We start from the raw sequence: 24,263 nt of genomic DNA, 5'->3' as shown, positions 1-24,263 counted from the left end.
TTACTGATGTAGGTATATTTGGTTTAGATTATTATTTTGATTATAAATAAATCTTAAATTGACGGCATCTCTCTTGTACCTCGTTGTTTTTGTCAAGTCATTTGAGCCAGTCTTGACAAACGGTATAAGAATAATTAATAATAAAAAAAAACTACAATATTGCACAAATCAGTCACTCACGCACTCAGTCAGTGAAGGAATTTCCATGGGTCCACCGTGTTAACATGCTAACAGCTTATGTGGTCGGTGCAAGATGTTTACCTTTCACAAAAGAAAACATAAAAACACACAACACTTCACCGTTGTTTGAACCAATTTTCCCAGTAAGCAAAAACTTAAACGTTAGCCTGGCCCATGATGAGAGGACAGTGTAGAGACTCTATTTTAATAGAGAAGGGTTTGGTGTATTTAGCATATTTAGCGACAGCACTGACGAGACCAAGAAGCACTGAACTGAATCACAACCAGTTCAGTGACTGAGTCAGACGGAGTCTGTGCTCTGCTCATGTGTAAACAACTAAACTAGAGCTGTGACATTCACAAACGAGTCAGATCTTTTGAACGGCTCTTTTGAATGAACGACGAGAACCGAGTCGCAGTTGCGAACCGTGAGTTTGCGAGTCGTTCCTTTTATATGCAAATTGTCAAATTGTTGTCAAGTTGGCAAATTGTTTTTATCTTTAACTGGTTTGTGCGGCTCTGTCAAGATGGTGCTTTATTTTCACCTGGTGTGTGTCGTGTCGTTTATGTGAGACAGTAGGAGAAAACCATGAGTGACCAGGATAGTTAGAAGAATTGGATCCTGTCTTCACCTACTTCTAAACTAAGACTATACTTTCAGGGATCGTTTCTATAGATTTTGACTTGCTAAATGTGTTTCTAAAAAGTTTGGTCTTGTTCACCATGATGATGATGATGAATCATGATGTTCATTTCTGATCATGAGGAATGATTTACTTCACTCAGTGTCGTTGATGACTGTTCTTTGCTTCTTCATGAAGCAGTAACTCATGGTAATGTCAATTTGTTTTGTGTTTTCATGGTTCATATGTGCAATAAACTTTACGCTTCGTGAGGGGAAAAAAATCATGCCAGAGAATCCTGATATCAATTCTAAGCTATAAAATCGTGATTCATATTTTTCCCCGAATCGTGCAGGCCTAATGGTGTGATTAAAATGTTTGATTTCTTGGTTTTAAAGGTTATGATGTCAGATTTTTTGTATTTGTGACATATGTGCCAACGGCTTCAGTGGGATTTCCTGCAGGTGAGGCAGTGGGGAAAAAACAGTGTTGCGGTTGTAGCCATTATAGCAAGACAACACATGCTTTATTTACTTAATGTACATTGTGTCGTTTATGTGAGACAGTTGGAGAAAACCATGAGTGACCAGGGTAGTTAGAAGAATTGGATCCTGTCTTCACCTTCTTCTAAATTAAGACTATACTTTCAGGGATCATTTCTATAGTTTCTGACTTGAGAAATGTGTTTCAAAAGAGTTTGGTCTCGCTTACCACGATGATGAGTTGTGATGTTCTCTTCTGAGCATGAAGTTGGCATTGAGTAATGATTTACTTCATATGCTCACTGTCATTGATGACTGTTCTTTGCTTCTTCATGAAGCTCAGAGGAAGAGAATATGATCAGAGTGGTTGTTTTACAGTGTGAATATAAAGTATCTTATGGTAAACTGTGTTTTTACTTGTGTGAATAGCTAAAAAGTCTTACTTCTGTTTTGGACTTTTTGCAGAAAAAAATGATTTGGTTGATATTATCCATGTTTAGTGTTGGCATTTTCACATTAAGTCTATGGTTTGTGTATCCAATGTATGAACTTTATTTATGATATGCATATTTATAGGTTGTGCTTTGCTGTGTTGAGTCACAAACTCGCAGCGGTGGACTAAGGTCATTTTCACACCTAAATGTAGTTGAGATTGTAGAAATAATTGTTTTATTGAAGTCTTAGGCTACGTTTACATGATGGCGGTCTGAACAGAAGACGCAAAAGTGGCGTTGCGCCTTCACTTTTTGTTCCGTGTTTAGACAAACGTTTTTGGGAGGAAATCTGCGTGCATATGGTGATGCAAAAGTGTGCTGAATTCCATCGGGTATGCATGCCAGGCGGCTAGGTGGCGCTGTGATACACTATCACACAACACCGCCATGTATGAGCGCATGCGCAGAATCTTCCTTCCACCTTCTCTGTTCAGTAATATTATCTGTACATATCCTGGAAAAACTTCTGTACGTTTATTAGAGCTGCCAGAGCAGCTTGAAGGTCTGTCACATGGAAATAATCTGACTTTTTGTTTATTTCCCTGTACTGGCGCATGTAAAAGCGTATGCGACGTAAGCAGATCTGAACGGAGCCCCAAAAACGCTGCCACCGTCCAAACGAAAGGCACTTCCGATAAAATATTTTGTCGTTTTTACCCGCAAGCGTCCTCTTGTGAACGGGGCCTTTACTTGTGAGGTGTATTTCTCCAGATAGTTCAGAAAGTCTGCAGCATCGTTGAGCTAGACTAGTGCGACAGGACTAAAAATGGATGATGAAAACCCAGTTACCAGTGATGAGAATCAGCCAACCACGTCTCAAACTGAACTCTTCCCGAAAAAAGGCTCGCATTCGGGGGTGTGGAAGTATTTCCTGTTAGTATTTCAGGAAATATTTCCCTCCACGGTGGCATCTGCAGTGACATTTGGAGACCTCCTTGCCTCCATGACGCTGGTGTCCAAACGACGCCACAGTTTGCTACCTAAGAGGAAACCACAGATCATGTTAGTAAGTGTTTTCATAGGAATAACTGATGTCAAAATGTAAAATAATAGATTACCTCCAGTGACGTCATGAGAGGTCGAAGCCTGGGGGGTTTCCTCTCTGCTTTGTTGTGCCTCTATAATGGTAGCACACTCTGAGGTCAGTCGCTGTATAGCTTCGGTAGCTTTTGTTTGACTGAAAAATCCAATAACTTTTAAATCTGGGGTCCAGGAGTGTAGCAAGGGACATGATGCTCATCCACTGCAAAATATAAAGCTTCTCCCGTAGTTGCCTGATGACCTGGTCCCCCATTTCCAAAGCTACTGCAGGTGCCGGCTTTGCTATTTCCTCCTGAAGCTTTTGCTCCAGCATTTTCATTAGGGGGACAACTTTGGAGGCAGACACATTTTCCTCGGCCGACAGCTCTACAGTGGCATCATAAAAGGGAGAAAGCAAAGAAAGGCACCCTCCAATAGTGTTGAACTGATCTGAAGTGATCATGGCCATGTCATGTTGTAGCTCAGCTAACGCTGCTCCGACTGGCTCCCTTAGCTCCACCAAACGTTGCAGCATCAAATATGTGCTGTTCCATCTGGTCTCCACTTCTTGCATGAGCTTCATTTTTGCCATCCCCAGATGAAGCTGCACTTATGTAAGCTTCTCCTATAAAAACACAAATGAGTATGCCATTAAATCTCTGACAATTATTAGTGTTATTATAAATTGGAATAAAGGGAATGGACATAACTTAGTACATCAGTGACTATACATGTCACCTTATTAGTGACTCCCCATTCCTGCATCAGGGAGGCTTTCACATTGTGTGATTGGGGGAATGCCTGTACTCCCAACAGCGCTGATTCTGTTTTTCTCACCCACAAAATGGCATGTTACAGCCAGGTAGGCATCCATGTTGATCAATATCCACATGTCAGTAGTAAGGCTAGTAGCAACCATCTTTTCAACTTTAGCCTTCTCCTTTGCTGACTCATACTTGGCCTCCACCATGACCTTCAGAGCCTATAGAAAAAAATATATAATGCTGAATTTGTTAGAATTGTGAGACATACAACTGTACTCATACTCATTTGTTTCATGCAGGCACCCATACATACCTGCCTTGTAGTGTCCTTCACTATCATGGAGACAAGGGCTTCATCCAGCTCATGTTTTCTGGTGGCTGGTTAAAAGAGAATAAATACAGTGTTACTTGTCTTTATTTGCACAATAAACAAAAGTAAATATGGAAAAATTGTGATAGTGTGTTTGTAATATTGTTATGACTTGGCTAGATAAAGCTCTAGTTTCCTCCTTATTCTCATGCAAGGCACGGTAATGCCTTAGCATGGATGAGGTGTTGGTATTGTACCCCAACTCCTTGGAACACAATAAACACCTCACCTTTGAATAAAATAAGAAACCATGAAAAATAGTTCTTGACAAGCAAACCTAATTTGTCTAATGATGTTAGATTTAGCTTACCTTGTTAGGAGTTATCAGATCGAAGTGTTCCCACACAGGGGAAATCCTCCTCTTCCTCGCTGGCTCCATCCTATATCACCTATCCTACTCTCCTCACTCTCCTAAATCTCTCTTTCTCCCTAAACTCTCCAAACTATCTCCAAACTATCCAAACTCTCAACTGACCGCAACTCTCCTTCAAAAACCCACATTTTGAATGGAGCCTGAGGGGTCGTGAAGCTCAGAGGAAGAGAAGTATCATGGTAAAGCTTGTTATTACTTGGTAAAGCTTGTTATTACTTTTGTTAATAGCTAGAAAGTATTAGTTCTGTATTGAACTTAATGTTTCTCTTAAGTGGGAGATCTAATTGTGTTTGCAGGAAAAAATGGTTTGGTTGAGAATAACCATGTGTGATTTTGGCATTTTCACATCATGAAGCTCAGGAGAAGGGAATAGGGAGTATGATTGGAGTGGTTGTTCCTTAATATAAATCATTAGTGTTAGACATTATTAGTGTTGTACATGTAGGAATGATAGGGAAACGAGTTATTCTCAATTGCTTTAAAAAATGAATTCACCTCTAGAGCTGGTATTGTGGGTCTTTGAAGGAAACTTGAACGTGAGAAGCTGTTTATCCTTATGTTTGACTATTCTTTCAGAAGCTAGACAGGGCTAACTGATTTTTATCAAGAAAATAATCACAATCACATTCAAACTTACCCATTCTACCAATATATACTTTATTGGTGGAAGTTTAAAAAAAAAAGCAGTACAATTAACTTCAATGCAAAAAAAACTCTTTACTAAAACATTTTCCGCAAGAATAATTAATAAGAAAAAAAAAATTAAGATGTTAAAAAAAAACAGGAATACATAGAAACAATGTAAACAATAGCATGGACAATTTGCATAAAAAATAACTGTTGGCAATGTGTGTGAGACAGTTGGAGAAAACCATGAGTGCCCAGGGTAGTTAGAAGAATTTGATCCTGTCTTCACCTTTTCCTAAATTAAGACTATACTTTCAGGGATCATTTCTATAGTTTCTGACTTGAGAAATGTGTTTCTAAAGAGTTTTGTCTCGCTTACCACAATGATGAATTGTGATGTTCTCTTCTGAGCATAAAGTTGGCATTGAGTAATGGTTTACTTCATATACTCACTGTCATTGATGACTGTTCTTTGCTTCTTCATGAAGCTCAGAGGAAGATAATGTGATCAGAGTGGTTGTTCTTCAGTGTCAATATAAAGTATTTCAACACTAGTGTTGTAGTCTACACCATCTTAACTGAGATCTAAACCACAATGTATCGAGACCAAGACTTTGACGGGTCGAGACCGAGACAGGACCAAGACCGAGACAGTAAAATTTGGACGTGGTCCCAGCCATCTCCGTTAGCGTCGCTTTGCAGAATTTACACGTTGGGTTTGTTTTCTTTTGGAGGTATTTATGCACAAAAAGTCAGTTTGTGGTTCAGGTAACTAAATTTTATTATAGATGAGTTGGCGGACATCTTCTCACGGCCTCTTCTCCTGTCACTCACATGCACTTTTGTGGGGGGCGTGTGAAAGGGGGCGGGAGGGGTGACAGCCGTTAACAGTGACATGAATTTCAAATGATAAATGAGTCAAGTTATTGGTTGTATCCGAATACGATGTACGCAAAATCACAGTAATGATATTAACAAGTTAATCCAAAAATGCACAGACAATTTATTGATATCCCCACAGTTGTGGTCTTGACCGGTCTTGAAATAGAATCCAGAGCCCGCTTTGTCCGAAACCGAGACAAGCCAGAGTAAAAATGCAGCCGATTCCGAGACGAGACCGAGAACTTCAAAAAGTGGTCATGAGACCAAGGCCGATCTCAAGTACTACAACACTACGGTAAAGCTTGTTATTACTTGTGTTAATAGCTAGAAAGTGTTAGTTCTGTATTATACTTAATGTTTTTGGTAAGTGGGAGATCTATTTGTGCTTGTTGGAAAAAAATATGGTTCATTTTTTTCATGTGTGATTTTGGCATTTTTAGATTTAGTGCATGATTTGTGGATACAATGTATGAACTTTATTTATGATCTGCATATTTATAAGTTGTGCTTTGCTGTGTTGAATCACGAACTCGCAGCAGTGGACTAAGGTCATTTTCACACCTAAATGTAGTTGAGATTGTTTCATTGGCCTCGTCGGGGCTGGTGTGCTCACCGGGGTCCTACCTTCTGGTCGGGTGTGGGGGTATCTGGTCCTCCCCCCCGGCGGCGCTCATGGGATGCCATGGCGTGTCCCTGGCCTGGACGGGTTGCTCCCTTCTTGGCCGGGGGTGAGTGGGAATGGGGCATATGGCCCTGCCAGTCAGGAAGCTGGCAACCTACTTGGGGGGGCACTCTTGCCCACCCCCTACGCTCCCCCCCACCGCAGATGATACATCTAAACACACACATCTAGGGCACCGGGGGGGTGTGGCTGAGATGATGGGGGGTCGGGGGGTGGGACCATCACATGATGGGGCCGCTCTCCGTTCCCCCGATGATCTGCCACTCTTACCCTAATTTTATCGCATGTTAGACATTAGGGCCTGGTGGGCGAGAGACACGTCGACGGCTCCACTGTCTGCCAACAGTGGGACGCCCGTGCCACATTTCCCTCCGCCATTTTAACTACACCCCAGATACTAACATACATCGTATCACACACCACACACACGCACACACCTCCAAATCAATCACCGGTGGGCTGGGGTGGGGGGGGTGGTCATGGGTGCACTCCTGAGCGCTCGATTCCTGCCCACCCCCTGGCCGTGTTGGGACTGGCGGTCTGGGTGGGGGCAGCAGTGGTGGCCATGAGGCGTCGCTGGACGTGGGGGATCGGGTCCCCTGCGCTCGGTCTGGGGGGTGTCCGGGAGGCATGGTTGTGGCTCATCATGACGCACCTCCCTGAAGGTACTGTGGTGGGCGGCAGTCTGCCTACCCGGCGGGGGTCGTCGGCGGGCGCAGATGCTCCTGGATGTTGGGGGACCCCTCTCCGGGGCACCGCGGGGTTGGGCGCGGCGGGTCCTTGGACCACTGGCCCTGCCTCTACCTGGGGGGTCTGGACCAGCTCGGGAGTCTGCCTCTCTTCTGTCTCTGGGGGCCCCCTTGGCTGGTGGCCCTACGTGGGCCTCCGCCTGTCCCTCCCTGGGCTGGGGGGCGTGCGGTCGGCTTCTGGGGGGCGGTGGGGGTGGCAGTGGTGGGTATCTGGCCGTGCCTCCCTGGTGGGCGGTCTGGGGGGGCTCTGCTCCCCCCGGTGGTGGGCTGACCCTGCCCTTGGGCGCTGGCGGGCTCTGGGTGCGGAGACCCTGGGCCTCTGCGGCCTGCCTGGGTGTGGGGTGGTTCGGCCTCTGTCCGTGGTCTTGTCGCCGTCGGCCCCCTTGGGTCGACCTTGGGTGGGGGGGGCTTTCCCCCCGCATTCCTCCGACGGGCCCCCTGCGGGACGGATGCGTTGCTATCCTGGGGGTGGTGGCTGTGGGCCTCTCCTGCCCAGTACGGCTACTGGGCACCTTAGGCGCCTGGATGATTTTCGGCCCGTCGCTGGGGACGGGCCGGACATTGGCACGGTCCCCCACCCCAATTCCAATCGTACCTAATGACAACCCCTGCACATATACACTGATATGCACGATCACACACACACACACACTAACACGCTAAGATAAATTAAATTTAACTGATATAACTGTTGTAAGCCCGGACATACTCTCTTGATGTGGTCGTTAACAATTACTATATAAACTGTATCTGAAAGTATGTTCTGTATACGCTAAATAATTTCAACTGTTTAATGTTATTAACCTGTTACTAACACACTAATGTCACCCTTAAGTTGCCTAGGTTCTGTCTTATCAGGTATGTTCTGTCTACTTTATATAATTTCAATTTAATGGTACTAACCCATGTATTATACTGTTGTCCACCTTGCTCTCCCTCTCTCTCACTCTCGATCTCCTTCTCTCTTCTTTTTTCTCCCTCTCTCTCTCGCTCTCTCTCTCTCTCACTCCCCCTCCCTTCCTCCTCCCCGCTCACTCCCCATCCCCTTGTCAGTTCACTCCCTGTCCCCCTGTCCGGTCCGGCTGCCCGCAACACATAATCATAAAACGAATAAATAAAAATACTGCAGTTATGAGTATCCCAGACTCGTCCTGCACATATCAAATCTGTCCGACACCAAAAGGCATGCAGTCAATCATATTACATGTCCTGGGTACTAGACAGGACAGGTTAAAAAAAAAAAAAAAGAGATTGTTTCATTGAAGTCTTAACTTGTGAGGTGGATTTCTCCAGATAAAGTGTCTGGTGTGATTAAATTGTTTGATTTCTTGGTTTTAGGGATTATGATGTCAGATTTTTAGTATTTGTGACATATGTGCCAACGGCTTCAGTGGGATTTCCTGCAGGTGAGGCAGTGGGGAAAAACAGTGTTGCAGTTGTAGCCATATAGCAAGACATGTGCTGTATTTACTTGATGTGTGTTGTGTTGTTTATGTGAGACAGTTGGAGAAAACCATGAGTGCCCAGGGTAGTTAGAAGAATTGGATCCTGTCTTCACCTTCTCCTAAACTAAGACTATACTTTCAGGGATCATTTCTCTAGTTTCTGACTTGAGAAATGTGTTTCTACAGAGTTTGGTCTCGCTTACCACGATGATGAGTTGCGATGTTCTCTTCTGAGCATGAAGTTGGCATTGAGTAATGATTTACTTCATATGCTCACTGTCATTAATGACTGTTCTTTGCTTCTTCATGAAGCTTAGAGGAAGAGAATATGTTCCGAGTGGTCATCTGTTATTGTTGATATAAATCATGCTCTAGAAAGAAAGAAAACAATGATATATATATGTATAAGAATAAATAATGAGTAAAAGTTTGTGTGTGTGTTGGTTCTATATGTGACAGAGAGACACATTGAAACTCAGTCTGGTTAAAGCCAGTTGCCACTTTACTGCACTTAGTTCAGAGGTAACGTTCTTCTTGGCTTGGCTTCGCTAACGAAGATTTCAGGGGTTGAGTCCACTTCTGGTACATGCCCTCTGGTGGCTGACGAGTCCAATGCATGATCTGCAGACTCGGCCACAGCGGCTGCAGGGGAAGGATGAGTCTGGCGATGGTGCCGTGACGGTGCGGTTCTTCCTCCTACTGTGCTCAAAGGTAACGTACAACAAAAACATATACCTCGGAGAACCTCAATACTCTAGCGACACCAAGTGGTTGCTCCAAAACACTACAATTCCTCCCTCCAAGATACAAACTATTCAGAATGACATTTAGTGTAAACGTAATAATTGCTTCTCAATTAATCAATCAATGAAACTAACTGTATAACTCAATATTAAACATTTGAAATTAACTATATAGAACATTTGAAATTAGCTATATAGCTAATAAGTTATTCTTCTATCAGTCTTTGAGGGTGCTTGCGGATACGAGTGGGATAGCGTTCCCCTTTCCCGGGCATGACCGCCTGATTTTCCACAGGAACACTGGTGTCGGTGGAGGATGTGGGGATAGTGGCGGGCTGAGAGTCCATTGCAGAGGGTTCAGGCGGTGCTGTCTGCCCTCCATTTTCAGCAGTGGCAGACACCATGGACAAGTCTTCCTCCACAGTCAGTCTGGAGTTCCTCAGCTGATCAATATGGTGCCGCCAAACAATGCCTGATCTAACTTCAACAGTGTAAGACAGTGGGCCGTGTTGTTCTTTTACTGTGGCCGGGACCCATTTGTGGTCTCCTCGGTAACTCCTAACTAATACACTCTGTCCAATGCCAAAGTGTTGCAGTTTCCCATCGCTGGCTCTCTGGGCCTGTCTTTGGATTTGCCTGCCTTGGACAGTGTGTCTTTTGTTTGGCTGGAGAAGGTCCAATCGGGAGCGATTGCTCTGGAACTCCAGTTCTGGCAAAGAGATCTCTGAGCACTGTGATTGTTTGGCTTGCTGTGGTGGAGTTCATGGTGAAGACCTCTGGCCATTTGGAACATGCATCCACTACTACTAAGAAGTTTGTGCCCATGAAAGGCCCTGCAAAGTCCACATGAATGCGTTGCCATGGAGATGCAGGCCATTCCCTGAGGTAAAGTGGGGAACGTGCTGGTTCGTTTTGCACCTGCTGGCAGCCTGAACATTGCATCGCTACATCCTCAACATCTTGGTCAATTCCGGGCCACCACACAAAGCTCCTCGCCAGCGCCTTCACTTTAACCACTCCCAGGTGGCCACAATGTAGTTCCTCCAAAACCTTAGTTCTGAGGTTCTGAGGTATGATAACCCTTATTCCCCACATGACACAGCCAGCATTCAAGGTAAGTCCATTCCTACGCAGATAGAATGGAGCTAAGGTGGTTTTGTGGACTGTGGTCCAGCCTGTTTGTGTGGCCAAGTAAACCTGGGACAATGTCTTGTCACGTCTAGTCTCAGCCTGTACCATTTCAGCGGTGACAGGCGTGCTTTCAATCTGGTTGAGAGTGAACAAGTCTAAAAGACAGCCATCTTCCTGTTTGTTGTTCCTATCATACAGAGGCAAGCGTGTCAGTCTGTCCGCATTTGCATGGTCCCCAGTCCCCTGGAACTCTATCTTGTACTGGTATCCCCTGAGAGACAATGCCCAGCGCTGCATACGAGCAGCAGTGGTCGCTGGAACCTCTTTTTGAGGGCTGAAAATTGACATGAGGGGCTGATGGTCAGTAATGAGGGTGAATTCTCTTCTGGAGAAAACCATGAGTGACCAGGATAGTTAGAAGAATTGGATCCTGTTTTCACCTTCTCCTAAACTAAGACTATACTTTCAGGGATCATTTCTATAGTATATAACTAGAGAAATGTGTTTCTAAAGAGTTTGGTCTCGCTTACCATGATGATGAGTTGTGATGTTCTCTTCTGAGCATGAAGTTGACGTTGATTGATGGTTTAATTCATCTACTCATTGTCATTGATGACTGTTCTCTGCCTCTTCATGAGGCTCAGAGGAAGATAATGTCATCAGAGTGGTTGTTATTTAATGTAAATGAAATTTGTCTGTTACTATATATAGATAACCAAGTCAAAAAGCATTCATCATTAAGATTTTAATTAATAATATTTGTTCACGTATAGAGCTGATATCATCAGTCTTTGAAGGAAACCTGAACATGAGGAGCTGTTTATCCTTATATTTGATTATTCCTTTACAAGCTATACAGGGCTAACTGATTTTTATCAAGAAAATAATCACAATCACATTCAAGCTTACCCATTCCACCAATATATACTTTATTGGTGGAGGTTTTTAAAAATAAGCAGGCTACAATTAACTTCAATGCAAAAAAAAAAAAAGAAAAACCTTTACTAAAACATTTTCCACAAGAATAATTAATAATAATAAAAATATTTAAGATAAAAAAAAACGATAGCATGGACGATTTGTATATAAAAAGAACAGTTCACAAACTGTGTGAGACAGTAGGAGAAAACCATGAGTGACCAGGATAGTTAGAAGAATTGGATTCTGTCTTCACCTTCTCCTAAACTAAGACTATACTTTCAGGGATCATTTCTATAGTTTCTGACTTGAGAAATGTGTTTCTACAGAGTTTGGTCTCGTTTACCACGATGATGAGTTGTGATGTTCTCTTCTGAGCATGAAGTTGGCATTGAGTAATGATAAGCTTCATATGCTCACTGTCATTGATGACTGTTCTTTGCTTCTTCATGAAGCTCAGAGGAAGAGAATATGATCCGAGTGGTTCTTCTTCAGTGTCAATATAAAGTATTTCATCACTAGTGGTGTAGTCAACACCATCTTAACTGAGACCTAAACCACAGTGTATCGAGACCAAGACTTTGAAGGGTCGAGACCGAGACAGTAAAAGTTGGACGTGGTCCCAGCCATCTCCGTTAGCGTCGCTTTGCAGAATTTACACGTTGGGTTTGTTTTCTTTTGGAGGTATTTATGCACAAAAAGTCAGTTTGTGGTTCAGGTAACTAAATTTGATTAACGATGAGTTGGCGGACATCGTCTCACGGCCTCTTCTCCTGTCACTCACATGCACTTTTGTGGGGGGCGTGTGAAAGGGGGCGGGAGGGGTGACAGCCGTTAACGGTGACAAAAATTTCAAATGATAAATGAGTCAAGTTATTGGTTGTACCCGAATACGATGTACGCAAAATCACAGTAATGATATTAACAAGTTAATCCAAAAATGCACAGACAATTTATTGATATCCCCACAATTGTGGTCTTGACCGGTCTTTAAATAGAATCCAGAGCCCGCTTTGTCCGAAACCGAGACAATCCAGAGTAGAAATGCAGCCGATTCCGAGACGAGACCGAGAACTTCAAAAAGTGGTCATGAGACCAAGGCCGATCTCAAGTACTACAACACTACGGTAAAGCTTGTTATTACTTGTGTTAATAGCTAGAAAGTGTTAGTTCTGTATTATACTTAATGTTCCTGGTAAGTGGGAGATCTATTTGTGCTTGTTGGAAAAAAATATGGTTCATTTTTTTCATGTGTGATTTTGGCATTTTTAGATTTAGTGCATGATTTGTGGATCCAATGTATGAACTTTATTTATGATCTGCATATTTATAGGTTGTGCTTTGCTGTGTTGAGTCACAAACTCGCAGCAGTGGACTAAGGTCATTTTCACACCTAAATGTAGTTGAGATTGTTTCATTGAAGTCTTAACTTGTGAGGTGGATTTCTCTAGATAAAGTGTGTGGTGTAATTAAATTGTTTGATTTCTTGGTTTTAGGGATTATGATGTCAGATTTTTAGTATTTGTGACATATGTGCCAACGGCTTCAGTGGGATTTCCTGCAGGTGAGGCAGGGGGGGAAAAACAGTGATGAAGTTGTAGCCATTATAGCAAGACATGTGCTGTATTTACTTGATGTGTGTTGTGTTGTTTATGTGAGACAGTTGGAGAAAACCATGAGTGCCCAGGGTAGTTAGAAGAATTGGATCCTGTCTTCACCTTCTCCTAAACTAAGACTATACTTTCAGGGATCATTTCTATAGTTTCTGACTTGAGAAATGTGTTTCTACAGAGTTTGGTCTCGCTTACCACGATGATGAGTTGTGATGTTCTCTTCTGAGCATGAAGTTGGCATTGAGTAATGATTTACTTCATGTACTCACTGTCACTGATGACTGTTCTTTGCTTCTTCATGAAGCTCAGAGGAAGAGAATGTGATCAGAGTGGTTGTTATTTAATGTAAATGAAGTTTGTCTGTTACTATACATAGATAATCAAGTCAAAAACCATGCAACATTAATGGTGTTGTAAATGTCGGAATGACAGGGAAGCTAGTTATTCTCACTTAATCAATAATATTTGTTCACGTATAGAGCTGGTATAATCAGTCTTTGAAGGAAACCTGAACGTGAGGAGCTGTTTATCCTTATATTTGATTATTCTTTTACAAGCTATACAGGGCTAACTGATTTTTATCAAGAAAATAATCACAATCACATTCAAGCTTACCCATTCCACCAATATACTTTATTGGTGGAGGTTTTTAAAATTAAGCAGGCTACAATTAACTTCAATGCAAAAAAAAAGAAGAATAACCTTTACTAAAACATTTTCCACAAGAATAATTAATAATAATAAAAATATTTAAGATTAAAAAAAAACGATAGCATGGACGATTTGTATATAAAAAGAACAGTTCACAAACTGTGTGAGACAGTAGGAGAAAACCATGAGTGACCAGGGTAGTTAGAAGAATTGGATTCTGTCTTCACCTTCTCCTAAATTAAGACTATACTTTCAGGGATCATTTCTATAGTTTCTGACTTGAGAAATGTCTTTCTACAGAGTTTGGTCTCGCTTACCACGATGATGAGTTGTGATGTTCTCTTCTGAGCATGAAGTTGGCATTGAGTAATGATAAGCTTCATATGCTCACTGTCATTGATGACTGTTCTTTGCTTCTTCATGAAGCTCAGAGGAAGAGAATATGATCAGAGTGGTTCTTCTTCAGTGTCAATATAAAGTATTTCATCAATAGTGGTGTAGTCAAGACCGTTTTAACTGAGACCTAAAACACAGTGTATCGAGACCAAGACAAGACCAAGACTTTGAAGGGTCGAGACCGAGACAGTAAAAGTTGGACGTGGTCCCAGCCATCTCCGTTAGCGTCGCTTTGCAGAATTTACACGTTGGGTTTGTGTAATAACTGTGGGAACTGAGAGCAGTATATACATGTCCACTAGGGGGGGCAATGAGTCGAGTAGTTGCCTGTTGGGCATGTTACAGAAGTGAAGAAGACAATAAGCTCTGGGTACTATGTAGATGCTGTGATCGTGACTACACTGTGTTTGTCCTTAAGAAAATAAACCTTCCCTCATGTTCAGCAAGAAGTCTCCCGTGAGTTACTACATAAATGGCGACGAGGATAAAGTACGGCGGATGCCTCGTGTGAATGCAGACGAATGAGTAAGACTCTGCTAAGTTGCTAAGTTAGCAAAATAAACCGGACTTTGTCATATGAACAAAAAAAAAAAAACATGGCGGCGGCTATGATGGGGAGTACCGCTCCTTTTGACAGCCAAAACCAGACGTGGGAGGAATATTGTGAAGTGCTCCAACATTTTTTTGAAGCTAATGTGATCGACGAAGCAGGTCGACAGAAAGCTGTTTTGCTCAGTTCAGTGGGCAGTCAGACTTACAGCCTCATGAGGAACTTAGTCAGCCCCGCCAAGCCAGGAGACAAGACGTTTAATGAACTTGTCAAGTTATTAAAGAATCATTTCAACCCCAAACCCAGCGAGATTGTGCAGCGTTTCAAGTTTAACTCCAGAAACAGAAAGTATGGAGAAACAGAAATTAGCACAAGACTGCAATTATGGAGACAAGTTATCAGAAATGATACGTGACAGACTGGTCTGTGACATCGGAGATGACCGCATACAGCGCCGACTGCTGTCAGAGCCGGATTTGAGCTTCGACAAGGCACTGAAGTTGGCCCAGGCCATTGAGACAGCCAGCAAAGATGTAAAAGACTTACAATCTTTGGAGTTTGCGCCATCACACATGAGGACACCTCAAGCAGTGCACAAAATGTCAACACAGCAGACCCCTGGCAGGCATCAGCATCAGCATAAGGCTTGTTACAGGTGTGGAGGTGAGCAGCACAGGGCTGGGGACTGTAGGTTTATTAAAGAAACCTGTCACAAATGTGGTAAAGTTGGCCACATTCAGAAAGTGTGTAGGTCCAAAGGCCCAGCTAGTATTTCAAAGACTAGAGGGGGTGGTGTACAGACAGGAAAGCAGGGGAGAACTCAGGGAGCAAATTATGTCAGCCAGGGGGAGGATGACAAAGAGGGCATTGATACAGAGGAAGTCATGTTCACACTGTACAAAATAGATGAACTTGATGTACCAGCAGAAGAGCCATTCATAGAGACACTGACCGTTAATGAGATGGACACGCAGTTTGAGATGGACTCAGGTTGTGGGGTAACAGTCATGAACCACTCAGTGTTCAAAACCTTGGGGGGAAAAGAGGCACCAAAGCTACGTCCATGTCGGGTGAGACTCAGAACATATACAGGGCATAGAGTACAAGTCTTGGGAGCAGCTGTGGTTAAGCTGCAGCACAAAGGGCGAGTGCAAGACTTACCTGTGGTAGTTGTAGCAGGTTCAGGCCCCAGTCTGGTAGGTAGGTACTGGATTAGGAGGCTAGGTTTACAGTGGAGAGCAGCACCCCAGGTCCATCACGTCCAGGAAGAAACCTCAGAAGAGGTACAGGGGAGACCAGAAACCCAAATCCATCATGTAAAAAAAGAGACCTTGGAGGAGGTACTGGTGGAGTATGGGGAGGTTTTCAACGAGGAACTCGGGAGATTTAAAGGCCCCCCAGCAAAAATATATGTGGACAAGGAAGCAGTCCCCAGGTTTTTTAAAGCCAGGCCCGTCCCATATGCCATGAGAGGTAGAGTTGAGGCTGAACTAAACCGTCTCCTTTCTCAGGAGGTTATTGAACCAGTAAAACATGCTGAGTGGGCCGCGCCTGTGGTTCCTGTGTTAAAACCTGATGACACAGTAAGACTGTGCGGAGATTACAAGCTAACTGTAAATCAGATCTCAAAACTGGAACAGTACCCAATCCCCAGAATTGAGGATCTGTTTGCTACGCTTTCGGGGGGACAGAAGTTCACAAGGTTAGATCTGAGTCATGCTATCACCAGATTCCCCTGGATGAGGAAGCAAAGAAGTATGTGACCATAAATACGCATAAAGGATTGTTCACATACAGAGTGCTACCTTTTGGTGTTTCATCAAGCCCAGCGAGGGCATTCCTCGTATCACCATCTTCCTGGATGACATTCTTCTCACAGGGAAAGACGACCAAGAGCACCTGCAGACTCTGTCCATGGTGCTGAATCGGCTAGAAGAAGCTGGTCTGCGACTTAAAAGAGCCAAATGCTTATTCATGAATGAGGAAGTGATTTTTCTGGGTCATAAGGTGGATGCAACAGGACTGCACCCAGTCCATGAGAAGGTGCAAGCAATCCAAGAGGCACCCACACCTTCAAATGTGACAGAGTTGAAGGCATACCTTGGACTGTTAAACTATTACAACAAGTTCCTACCCAATCTGTCAACTGTTCTCGTTCCAGTGCATAAACTGCTAAAAAAAGACACAAGGTGGCAGTGGGGAGAGGCACAACAAGTTGTTTTTGAAAAATCAAAAGAAATGATGCAGTCTGCTAAAGTGCCGGTGCATTACGACCCAGAGAAGGACATTGTGCTCTCATGTGACGAATCACCGTATGGAGTAGGTGCCGTGATGTCACATCACATGCCAGATGGAACGGAGAGGCCCATAGGATTCACCTCACGAACTTTAAATGCAGCGGAAAAGAACTATTCACAACTGGATAAAGAAGGATTAGCAGTGATGTTTGGAATAAAACGTTTCCATAAGTACATTTATGGACGGAACTTCACTATAGTGACAGATCACAAGCCTTTGTTGTCACTTTTCAGTGAGATGCGAGCCGTACCACAGATGGCCTCACCCAGAATCCAAAGGTGGGCGGTAACCTTGAGAGCCTACGAATATTCAATAGTGTATAAGGAAGGGAAGTATCACTGCAATGCGGATGCTCTGAGCCGCCTTCCTTTACCAGGAAAAGTGGAAGTGGAGAGACTGGAAGAGAGAGTTCTCATGCTAGAGAGCTCTGACATCACGCTGGTGACATCTGATCAAGTGAAAGCATGGACAGACAAAGATCCAGTACTCTCGAGGGTGCGGGAGATGGTACAAATTGGCTGGTCATCAAAACTGAAAGGGGAGGAGTTTGCCCCTTATGAGGTGAGGAAACATAAGCTCAGTATCCAGAATGGGTGTGTGTTATGGGGCTCGAGAGTGATTGTGCCACATCCAGGTCGAGGAAATGTTATGAAGCAGCTTCATCAGTGCCACCCAGGAGTGTCCAGAATGAAGGCATTGGCTAGGAGTTATGTATGGTGGCCAAATGTGGACAAAGAGGTGGAGGATACTGTAAAGGGCTGTACAACATGTCAAGAGCATCGCAACATTCCTGCACCAGCTCCATTACACCCCTGGGATTGGCCTGACAAACCGTGGAGCCGTATCCACGTGGATTATGCCGGACCGTTTATGGAAAAGATGTTTTTTGTGCTTGTTGATGCACATTCAAAGTGGATGGACGTGTATCCAGTGAACTCTGCCACTTCAGCCACCACAATTGAGTGCCTGCGTACAAGTTTTAGCAACCATGGACTGCCTGAGTTGTTGGTGTCTGATAATGGCACTTGTTTCACCAGCACCGAGTTCAAAGACTTCCTGAACAAAAATGGTATCCGTCATGTGACCTCTGCACCCTACCACGCCGCCAGTAATGGGTTAGCAGAAAGAGGGGTACAAACATTCAAGAGAATGATGAAAAAATGTCCAGAAGGCACACTGACAGCTAAGGTAGCCAGAGTATTATTTAGCTACAGAGTGACTCCTCACACTACAACAGGTCTATCCCCAGCAGAGCTGCTTCTCGGGAGGAAGCTACGTTGCACCCTGGATTCAATCCACCCAGACCTAAGCAGGAGAGTGAAGGAATACCAAGAAAGACAGATAAAAGATCACAATAAAAAGGCAAAAGGACGTTGGTTCAAAACAGGAGACTCAGTGATGACCCAGAACTTCAGTCTAGGACCCAAGTGGATTCCGGGAATTATTGAGTCGGTGACTGGACCAGTGTCCTACAAGGTGATGCTGGGTGATGGGAGAGTAGTGAGGAGACATGTGGACCAGATTCACACTCACCACCAGAGACCAGGGAAATGCAACAGCAACCAACCTGCGGATGCTAGTCAGCCAAGTCAGGCTGATGAAGCATGGCTGGAAGCTGAGGAGGTGCTATTCAGTGGTGACCAGTTGGAGGAGCCAGCAGTTGTTGAAGCTGTAGGAAGCTCAGAGACTGAAAACGGAATGGTAACAAATGCAACTCCAGTAAGAAGACAGTCAAAAAGGGAAACTAAGTTGCCCAGCTATCTTAAGGATTTTCAGTTGAATTAAGGGAAACTTAATAGTGTTGTTTGGCACTTAACAGGAGTTAAAGACAGTTATAAGGTTCCAGTGAAGTTGTATAGCAATTGCTTAAGGGGAGAGGGATGTAATAACTGTGGGAACTGAGAGCAGTATATACAGGTCCACTAGGGGGGGCAATGAGTCGAGTAGTTGCCTGTTGGGCATGTTACAGAAGTGAAGAAGACAATAAGCTATGGGTACTATGTAGATGCTGTGATCGTGACTACACTGTGTTCGTCCTTAAGAAAATAAACCTTCCCTCATGTTCAGCAAGAAGTCTCCCGTGAGTTACTACAGTTTGTTTTCTTTTGGAGGTATTTATACACAAACAGTCAGTTTGTGGTTCATGTAACTAAATTTGATTATAGATGAGTTGGCGGACATCTTCTCACGGCCTCTTCTCCTGTCACTCACATGCACTTTTGTGGGGGGCGTGTGAAAGGGGGCGGGAGGGGTGACAGCCGTTAACGGTGACAAAAATTTCAAATGATAAATGAGTCAAGTTATTGGTTGTACCCGAATACGATGTACGCAAAATCACAGTAATGATATTAACAAGTTAATCCAAAAATGCACAGACAATTTATTGATATCCCCACAGTTGTGGTCTTGACCGGTCTTGAAATAGAATCCAGAGCCCGCTTTGTCCGAAACCGAGACAAGCCAGAGTAAAAATGCAGCCGATTCCGACACGAGACCGAGAACTTCAAAAAGTGGTCATGAGACCAAGGCCGATCTCAAGTACTACAACACTACGGTAAAGCTTGTTATTACTTGTGTTAATAGCTAGAAAGTGTTAGTTCTGCATTATACTTAATGTTCCTGGTAAGTGGGAGATCTATTTGTGCTTGTTGGAAAAAAATATGGTTCATTTTTTTCATGTGTGATTTTGGCATTTTTAGATTTAGTGCATGATTTGTGGATCCAATGTTTGAACTTTATTTATGATCTGCATATTTATAGCTTGTGCTTTGCTGTGTTGAGTCACAAACTCGCAGCAGTGGACTAAGGTCATTTTCACACCTAAATGTAGTTGAGATTGTTTCATTGAAGTCTTAACTTGTGAGGTGGATTTCTCTAGATAAAGTGTGTGGTGTGATTAAATTGTTTGATTTCTTGGTTTTAGGGATTATGATGTCAGATTTTTAGTATTTGTGACATATGTGCCAACGGCTTCAGTGGGATTTCCTGCAGGTGAGGCAGGGGGGGAAAAACAGTGTCACAGTTGTAGCCATATAGCAAGACATGTGCTGTATTTACTTGATGTGTGTTGTGTTGTTTATGTGAGACAGTTGGAGAAAACCATGAGTGCCCAGGGTAGTTAGAAGAATTGGATTCTGTCTTCACCTTCTCCTAAACTAAGACTATACTTTCAGGGATCATTTCTATAGTTTCTGACTGAGAAATGTGTTTCTAAAGAGTTTGGTCTCGCTTACCACGATGATGAGTTGTGATGTCTTCTTCTGAGCATGAAGTTGGCATTGAGTCATGATTTACTTCATATACTCACTGTCATTGATGACTGTTCTTTGCTTCTTCATGAAGCTCCGAGGAAGAGAATGTGATCAGAGTGGTTGTTATTTAATGTAGATAAAATTAGTCTCTTACTATACATAGATAATCAAGTCAAAAAGCATGCATCATTAAGATTTTAATTAATAATGTTCGTTCAGGTATAGAGCTGGTATCATCGGTCTTTGAAGGAGACCTGAATGTGAGGAGCTGTTTATCCTTATATTTGATTATTCTTTTACAAGCTATACAGGGCTAACTGATTTTTATCAAGAAAATAATCACAATCACATTCAAGCGTACCCATTCCACCAATATATACTTTATTGGTGGAGGTTTTTAAAAATAAGCAGGCTACAATTAACTTCAATGCAAAAAAAAAAGAAAAACCTTTACTAAAACATTTTCCACAAGAATAATTAATAATAATAAAAATATTTAAGATTAAAAAAAAAAACGATAGCATGGACGATTTGTATATAAAAAGAACAGTTCACAAACTGTGTGAGACAGTAGGAGAAAACCATGAGTGACCAGGGTAGTTAGAAGAATTGGATCCTGTCTTCACCTTCTCCGAAACTAAGACTATACTTTCAGGGATCATTTCTATAGTTTCTGACTTGAGAAATTTGTTTCTACAGAGTTTGGTCTCGCTTACCACGATGATGAGTTGTGATGTTCTCTTCGGAGCAAGAAGTTGGCATTGAGTAATGAAATGCTTCATATGCTCACTGTCATTGATGATTGTTTTTTGCTTCTTCATGAAGCTTAGAGGAAGAGAATATTATCCGAGTGGTCATCTGTTATTGTTGATATAAATTATGCTGTATGTAGGTAGAAGACTATAATTACTTTCAGTGCAAAAAACTTTTTACACAAACATTTTCAATGTGTGTGTGGTGAAAGAGAGACACATTGAAACTCAGTCTGGTTAAAGCCATTAGCCACGTTTACTGAACTTAGTTCAGAGGTAACGTTCTTCTTGGCTTGGCTTGGCTAACGAAGATTTCAGGGGTTGAGTCCACTTCTGGTACATGCCCTCTGGTGGCTGACGAGTCCAATGCATGATCTGCAGACTCGGCCACAGCGGCTGCAGGGGAAGGATGAGTCTGGGGTTGGTGCTGTGACGGTGCGGTTCTTCCTCCTACTGTGCTCAAAGGTAACGTACAACAAAAACATATACCTCGGAGAACCTCAATACTCTAGCGACACCAAGTGGTTGCTCCAAAACACTACAATTCCTCCCTCCTAGATACAAACTATTCAGAATGACATTTAGTGTAAACGTAATAATTGCTTCTCAATTAATCAATCAATGAAACTAACTGTATAACTCAATATTAAACATTTGAAATTAACTATATAGAACATTTGAAATTAGCTATATAGCTAATAAGTTATTCTTCTATCAGTCTTTGAGGGTGCTTGCGGATACGAGTGGGATAGCGTTCCCCTTTCCCGGGCATGACCGCCTGATTTCCCACAGGAACACTGGTGTCGGTGGAGGATGTGGGGATAGTGGCGGGCTGAGAGTCCATAGCAGAGGGTTCAGGCGGTGCTGTCTGCCCTCCATTTTCAGCAGTGGCAGACACCATGGACAAGTCTTCCTCCACAGTCAGTCTGGAGTTCCTCAGCTGATCAATATGGTGCCGCCAAACAATGCCTGATCTAACTTCAACAGTGTAAGACAGTGGGCCGTGTCGTTCTTTTACTGTGGCCGGGACCCATTTGTGGTCTCCTCGGTAACTTCTTTCTAATACACTCTGTCCAATGGCAAAGTGTCGCAGTTTCCCATCGCTGGCTCTCTGGGCCTGTCTTTGGATTTGCCTGCCTTGGACAGTGTGTCTTTTGTTTGGCTGGAGAAGGTCCAATCGGGAGCGATTGCTCTGGACCTCCAGTTCTGGCAAAGAGATCTCTGAGCACTGTGATTGTTTGGCTTGCTGTGGTGGAGTTCATGGTGAAGACCTCTGGCCATTTGGAACATGCATCCACTACTACTAAGAAGTTTGTGCCCATGAAAGGCCCTGCAAAGTCCACATGAATGCGTTGCCATGGAGATGCAGGCCATTCCCAGTGGTGAAGTGGGGAAGATGCTGGTTCGTTTAGCACCTGCTGGCAGCCCGAACATTGCATCGCTACATCTTCAACATCTTGGTCAATTCCGGGCCACCACACAAAGCTCCTCGCCAGCGCCTTCATTTTAACCACTCCCAGGTGGCCACAATGTAGTTCCTCCAAAACCTTAGTTCTAAGGTTCTGAGGTATGATAACCCTTATTCCACACATGACACAGCCAGCATTCAAGGTAAGTTCATTCCTACGCAGATAGAATGGAGCTAAGGTGGTTTTGTGGACTGTGGTCCAGCCCTTTTGTGTGGCCAAGTAAACCCGGGACAATGTCTTGTCACGTCTAGTCTCAGCCTGTACCATTTCAGCGGTGTGAAATGTGTTTCTTCAGAGTTTGGTCTCGCTTACCACGATGATGAGTTGTGATGTTCTCTTCTGAGCATGAAGTTGGCATTGAGTAATGATAAGCTTCATATGCTCACTGTCATTGATGACTGTTCTTTGCTTCTTCATGAAGCTCAGAGGAAGAGAATATGATCAGAGTGGTTCTTCTTCAGTGTCAATATAAAGTATTTCATCACTAGTGGTGTAGTCAAGACCATCTTAACTGAGACCTAAACCACAGTTTATCGAGACCAAGACATGACCAAGACTTTGAAGGGTCGAGACCGAGACAGTAAAAGTTGGACGTGGTCCCAGCCATCTCCGTTAGCGTCGCTTTGCAGAATTTACACGTTGGGTTTGTTTTCTTTTGGAGGTATTTATGCACAAAAAGTCAGTTTGTGGTTCAGGTAACTAAATTTGATTATGGCCTGTTCTCCTGTCACTCACATGCACTTTTGTGGGGGGCGTGTGAAAGGGGGCGGAAGTGGGCGGCAGGGGTGACAGCCGTTAACGGTGACAAAAATTTCAAATGATAAATGAGTCAAGTTATTGGTTGTACCCGAATACGATGTACGCAAAATCACAGTAATGATATTAACAAGTTAATCCAAAAATGGACAGACAATTTATTGATATCCCCACAATTGTGGTCTTGACCGGTCTTGAAATAGAATCCAGAGCCCGCTTTGTCCGAAACCGAGACAAGCTAGAGTAAAAATGCAGCCAATTCCGAGACGAGACCGAGAACTTCAAAAAGTGGTCATGAGACCAAGGCCGATCTCAAGTACTACAACACTACGGTAAAGCTTGTTATTACTTGTGATAATAGCTAGAAAGTGTTAGTTCTGTATTATACTTAATGTTCCTGGTAAGTGGGAGATCTATTTGTGCTTGTTGGAAAAAAATATGGTTCATTTTTTTCATGTGTGATTTTGGCATTTTTAGATTTAGTGCATGATTTGTGGATACAATGTATGTACAATGTATGAACTTTATTTATGATCTGCATATTTATAAGTTGTGCTTTGCTGTGTTGAATCACGAACTCGCAGCAGTGGACTAAGGTCATTTTCACACCTAAATGTAGTTGAGATTGTTTCATTGGCCTCGTCGGGGCTGGTGTGCTCACCGGGGTCCTACCTTCTGGTCGGGTGTGGGGGTATCTGGTCCTCCCCCCCGGCGGCGCTCATGGGATGCCATGGCGTGTCCCTGGCCTGGACGGGTTGCTCCCTTCTTGGCCGGGGGTGAGTGGGAATGGGGCATATGGCCCTGCCAGTCAGGAAGCTGGCAACCTACTTGGGGGGGCACTCTTGCCCACCCCCTACGCTCCCCCCCACCACAGATGATACATCTAAACACACACATCTAGGGCACCGGGGGGGTGTGGCTGAGATGATGGGGGGTCGGGGGGTGGGACCATCACATGATGGGGCCGCTCTCCGTTCCCCCGATGATCTGCCACTCTTACCCTAATTTTATCGCATGTTAGACATTAGGGCCTGGTGGGCGAGA

At 43.5% G+C, this 24,263-nt stretch overlaps 1 protein-coding gene, 10 non-coding genes and 2 pseudogenes across 11 annotated transcripts; 12 read left to right on the top strand and 1 right to left on the bottom strand.

The window, feature by feature from the left end:
- Nucleotides 1-825: 825 nt before the first annotated feature.
- LOC122768889 lies at nucleotides 826-1,015 on the top strand (annotated as a pseudogene).
- Nucleotides 1,016-1,437: 422 nt separating this feature from the next.
- LOC122768871 lies at nucleotides 1,438-1,653 on the top strand. Its single transcript, XR_006360369.1, has one exon. It is a non-coding gene; the product is annotated as a small nucleolar RNA U3 (small nucleolar RNA).
- Nucleotides 1,654-5,235: 3,582 nt separating this feature from the next.
- Nucleotides 5,236-5,451, top strand: LOC122768884. The gene has a single exon (XR_006360382.1). It is a non-coding gene; the product is annotated as a small nucleolar RNA U3 (small nucleolar RNA).
- Nucleotides 5,452-6,945: 1,494 nt separating this feature from the next.
- LOC122767928 (basic salivary proline-rich protein 2-like) lies at nucleotides 6,946-10,964 on the bottom strand. Its single transcript, XM_044023501.1, has 3 exons — nucleotides 10,671-10,964; nucleotides 9,679-9,877; nucleotides 6,946-7,841 (listed from the first exon to the last, which is right to left on the bottom strand). The coding sequence occupies exons 1-3, from the start codon at nucleotides 10,962-10,964 to the stop codon at nucleotides 6,946-6,948; spliced, it is 1,389 nt and encodes a 462-aa protein (XP_043879436.1).
- On the top strand, nucleotides 8,818-9,033 carry LOC122768868. The gene has a single exon (XR_006360367.1). It is a non-coding gene; the product is annotated as a small nucleolar RNA U3 (small nucleolar RNA).
- A 54-nt stretch (nucleotides 10,965-11,018) lies between the features above and the next one.
- On the top strand, nucleotides 11,019-11,234 carry LOC122768876. The gene has a single exon (XR_006360374.1). It is a non-coding gene; the product is annotated as a small nucleolar RNA U3 (small nucleolar RNA).
- A 518-nt stretch (nucleotides 11,235-11,752) lies between these two features.
- LOC122768864 lies at nucleotides 11,753-11,968 on the top strand. Its single transcript, XR_006360363.1, has one exon. It is a non-coding gene; the product is annotated as a small nucleolar RNA U3 (small nucleolar RNA).
- A 1,246-nt stretch (nucleotides 11,969-13,214) lies between these two features.
- LOC122768863 lies at nucleotides 13,215-13,430 on the top strand. The gene has a single exon (XR_006360362.1). It is a non-coding gene; the product is annotated as a small nucleolar RNA U3 (small nucleolar RNA).
- Nucleotides 13,431-13,987: 557 nt separating this feature from the next.
- Nucleotides 13,988-14,203, top strand: LOC122768882. The gene has a single exon (XR_006360380.1). It is a non-coding gene; the product is annotated as a small nucleolar RNA U3 (small nucleolar RNA).
- A 551-nt stretch (nucleotides 14,204-14,754) lies between these two features.
- On the top strand, nucleotides 14,755-20,113 carry LOC122767927 (annotated as a pseudogene).
- Nucleotides 20,114-20,148: 35 nt separating this feature from the next.
- LOC122768881 lies at nucleotides 20,149-20,363 on the top strand. Its single transcript, XR_006360379.1, has one exon. It is a non-coding gene; the product is annotated as a small nucleolar RNA U3 (small nucleolar RNA).
- A 518-nt stretch (nucleotides 20,364-20,881) lies between these two features.
- Nucleotides 20,882-21,097, top strand: LOC122768873. Its single transcript, XR_006360371.1, has one exon. It is a non-coding gene; the product is annotated as a small nucleolar RNA U3 (small nucleolar RNA).
- Nucleotides 21,098-22,706: 1,609 nt separating this feature from the next.
- Nucleotides 22,707-22,914, top strand: LOC122768887. Its single transcript, XR_006360383.1, has one exon. It is a non-coding gene; the product is annotated as a small nucleolar RNA U3 (small nucleolar RNA).
- Nucleotides 22,915-24,263: the final 1,349 nt, after the last annotated feature.

Source organism: Solea senegalensis, linkage group LG4 (genome assembly GCF_019176455.1).
Source record: "Solea senegalensis isolate Sse05_10M linkage group LG4, IFAPA_SoseM_1, whole genome shotgun sequence".
NCBI lineage: Eukaryota > Metazoa > Chordata > Actinopteri > Pleuronectiformes > Soleidae > Solea > Solea senegalensis.
This window is presented reverse-complemented; position numbering and strand designations above follow the sequence as displayed.

What these genes read in the sequence shown, in the direction of transcription:
- LOC122767928 (XM_044023501.1), bottom strand. Translation starts at nt 10,964, where the DNA reads ATGGTTTTCTCCAGAAGAGAATTCACCCTCATTACTGACCATCAGCCC. An exon ending in CGCCTGTCACCGCTGAAATG is followed by an intron (nt 9,878 to 10,670) that starts GTACAGGCTGAG and finishes CATATTGATCAG; the next exon opens with CTGAGGAACTCCAGACTGAC. An exon ending in AGGGGAACGCTATCCCACTC is followed by an intron (nt 7,842 to 9,678) that starts GTATCCGCAAGC and finishes GGTTGTCATTAG; the next exon opens with GTACGATTGGAATTGGGGTG.